A 2,500-nucleotide genomic window follows, 5' to 3' on the forward strand; every position below is an offset into this window, starting at 1 on the left:
CCTCCTGTAACCTCTCTCCCCCCCCCAGCGGTGGTGCAGACGATGCGTGACCTGGTGTGGGTGTGTCCTCAGTGCAGCAACACGGTGTGTGCGGCTCTGGAGGGCTGTGAGGAGACCCTGCAGGACAGCCAGGTCAGACACACACACACACACACACACACACACACACACACACACACGCTCCGGTGGGGTCCGATGCGATCTGATTGGATACGTTAACAAACGTAGTTTTTGGCAGTTTTTGTTAAAATAACGGATGATCAGTCGCTTCTTCATTAGCGCGTTGATGACCTCACTTTAGGGGCGGAGCTTCTGATCACACCTGTGTAAACACGACTCCTCTCTGAACATGAGACACACAAATCACATGCAAACTGAGAGTGGAGCCGGCTGCAGCTTCACCTGTGTGAACACGACCAGACGCCACGTTTGATACTGACGTGTGCGTGAAGAAGACACACCTGTCCCCACAGACAGGCGCACGTGTGCTTATGATCCTGAACACAGTCCCAGTGCCATTGTTACCATGGCAACCGACCAGCCTGACCCCCACGCTTCCTCCTCCATCAGGGCCGGCAGGCGTTGCTGTGGTTGCTGGGTGTGTACGGCGAGCGAGTGTGTAGCGCCCCCTACACGCTGGAGGCGTTCATCGACGGCGTGAGGAGCGAGGCGTCTCTGGCTGTGAAGATGGAGCTGCTGACCACCGCCATGAGGCTGTTTCTGTGCAGACCGGCCGAGACCCAGGACATGCTGGGACGACTGCTGCACTACTGCATCGGTGTGTGTGTGTGTGTTTCTGTGTGTGTGTGTGTGTTTCTGTGTATGTGTGTGTGTGTATGCCATCCTCGGGGGGGGGGGGGGGGGGTTGTTTGGGCAGGCCATCCTCACCAACAGTCCCAAGGAACCTAAGAGAGCTCAGGAGCTCCCAGAAAAAGGAGAGGTTAGAATATAAAGATAGAGACAAGCAGTAATAAGATAAGAAAGCTGGGAGAGAGAGAGGGAGAGAGATAAGAGATCCTGGTGCCAGTTCCCCCGGTAGTCTAGGCCTATAGCAGCAGAACTATGAGCTGGTCCTAAGCCGGCCCTAACTATAAGATTTATCAAAAAGAAAAGTTTCTATTCTTAAAAGTACCTAGTGTGTCTGCCTCCCGGACCCCGACTGGTAGACGATTCCAAAGGAGCCTGATAACTAAAGGCTCTACCTCCCATAGTACTTTTAGAGACTATAGGCACCACGAGCAGGCCTGCATTCTGGGAACGTCATGTTCTTGTTGGATAGTACGGTACAATTAACTCTTTAAGATAGGATGGTGCCTGACCGTTTAGAGCTTTGTAGGTGAGCAGAAGGATTTTAAATTCTATTCTAGATTTTATAGGGAGCCAATGGAGAGAAGCCAATACAGGAGTCATGTGGTCCCTTTTCCTAGTTCTAGTCAGAACACGAGCTGCAGCGTTTTGGACGAGTTGGAGGGTCTTTAGAGATTTACCATAGCACCCTGCTAAAATAGAATTACAGTAATCCAACCTGGAGGTAACAAATGCATGAACTAGTTTTTCAGCATCATTTTGTGACAGGATCTGTCTGATCTTAGAGATATTACCAAGGTGAAAATAAGCTGTTCTTGAAATGTGTTTAATGTAGGAATCAAAGGACATATCCTGATCAAACAGAACTCCTAGGTTCCTAACAGTGGTACTAGAGGCTACACTAATACTACTAAGGGCCGTCATATCGGCAGAGAAAGTCTCTCTAAGGTTCTTAGGTCCAATCACTAGAACTTCAGTCTTGTCTGAGTTGAGCAGTAAGAAGTTTCTGGTCATCCAGGTCCTGATGTCCTTGAGGCTTCTAGTTTACGAAGCTGGTTGGTGTCTTCTGGCTTCATTGATATGTAGAGCTGAGTATCGTCTGCATAGCAATGAAAGTTCATGGAGTGTTTCCTCATAATACTACCGAGAGGAAGCATCTATAATGTAAAGAGAATCGGACCAAGCACTGATCCTTGAGGCACTCCATGGCTAACTTTGGTGAACATAGAAGACTCATCATGAACACACTGAGACCTGTCTGATAAATAAGATCTAAACCAACTTAAAGCAGTCCCTGTAACTCCAAGTCATTGTTCTAGTCCCTGTAACTCCAAGTCACTGTTCTAGTCCCTGTAACTCCAAGTCATTGTTCTAGTCCCTGTAACTCCAAGTCATTGTTCTAGTCCCTGTGACTCCAAGTCATTGTTCTAGTCCCTGTAACTCCAAGTCATTGTTCTAGTCCCTGTAACTCCAAGTCATTGTTCTAGTCCCTGTAACTCCAAGTCATTGTTCTAGTCTCTGTAACTCCAAGTCATTGTTCTAGTCCCTGTAACTCCAAGTCATTGTTCTAGTCCCTGTAACTCCAAGTCATTGTTCTAGTCCCTGTAACTCCAAGTCATTGTTCTAGTCCCTGTAACTCCAAGTCATTGTTCTAGTCCCTGTAACTCCAAGTCATTGTTCTAGTCTCTGTAAC

At 48.0% G+C, this 2,500-nt stretch overlaps 1 protein-coding gene across 1 annotated transcript in view; it reads left to right on the plus strand.

Annotated features, from left to right (window-relative positions):
* The first annotated feature begins 17 nt into the window (after nt 1-17).
* Nucleotides 18-2,500, plus strand: part of ap4b1 (adaptor related protein complex 4 subunit beta 1) — a 7,272-nt gene continuing 4,789 nt past the window's right edge. The window contains exons 1-2 of the mRNA XM_079373331.1: nt 18-132; nt 571-778. Coding sequence (XP_079229457.1) covers nt 43-132; nt 571-778 — 298 coding nt within the window. The 5' untranslated portion in view covers nt 18-42. The remainder of the gene's footprint in view (nt 133-570; nt 779-2,500) is intronic.

The sequence above is a fragment of the Symphodus melops genome (assembly GCF_947650265.1).
Source record: "Symphodus melops genome assembly, contig: scaffold_438, whole genome shotgun sequence".
NCBI classification, from domain to species: Eukaryota; Metazoa; Chordata; class Actinopteri; order Labriformes; family Labridae; genus Symphodus; species Symphodus melops.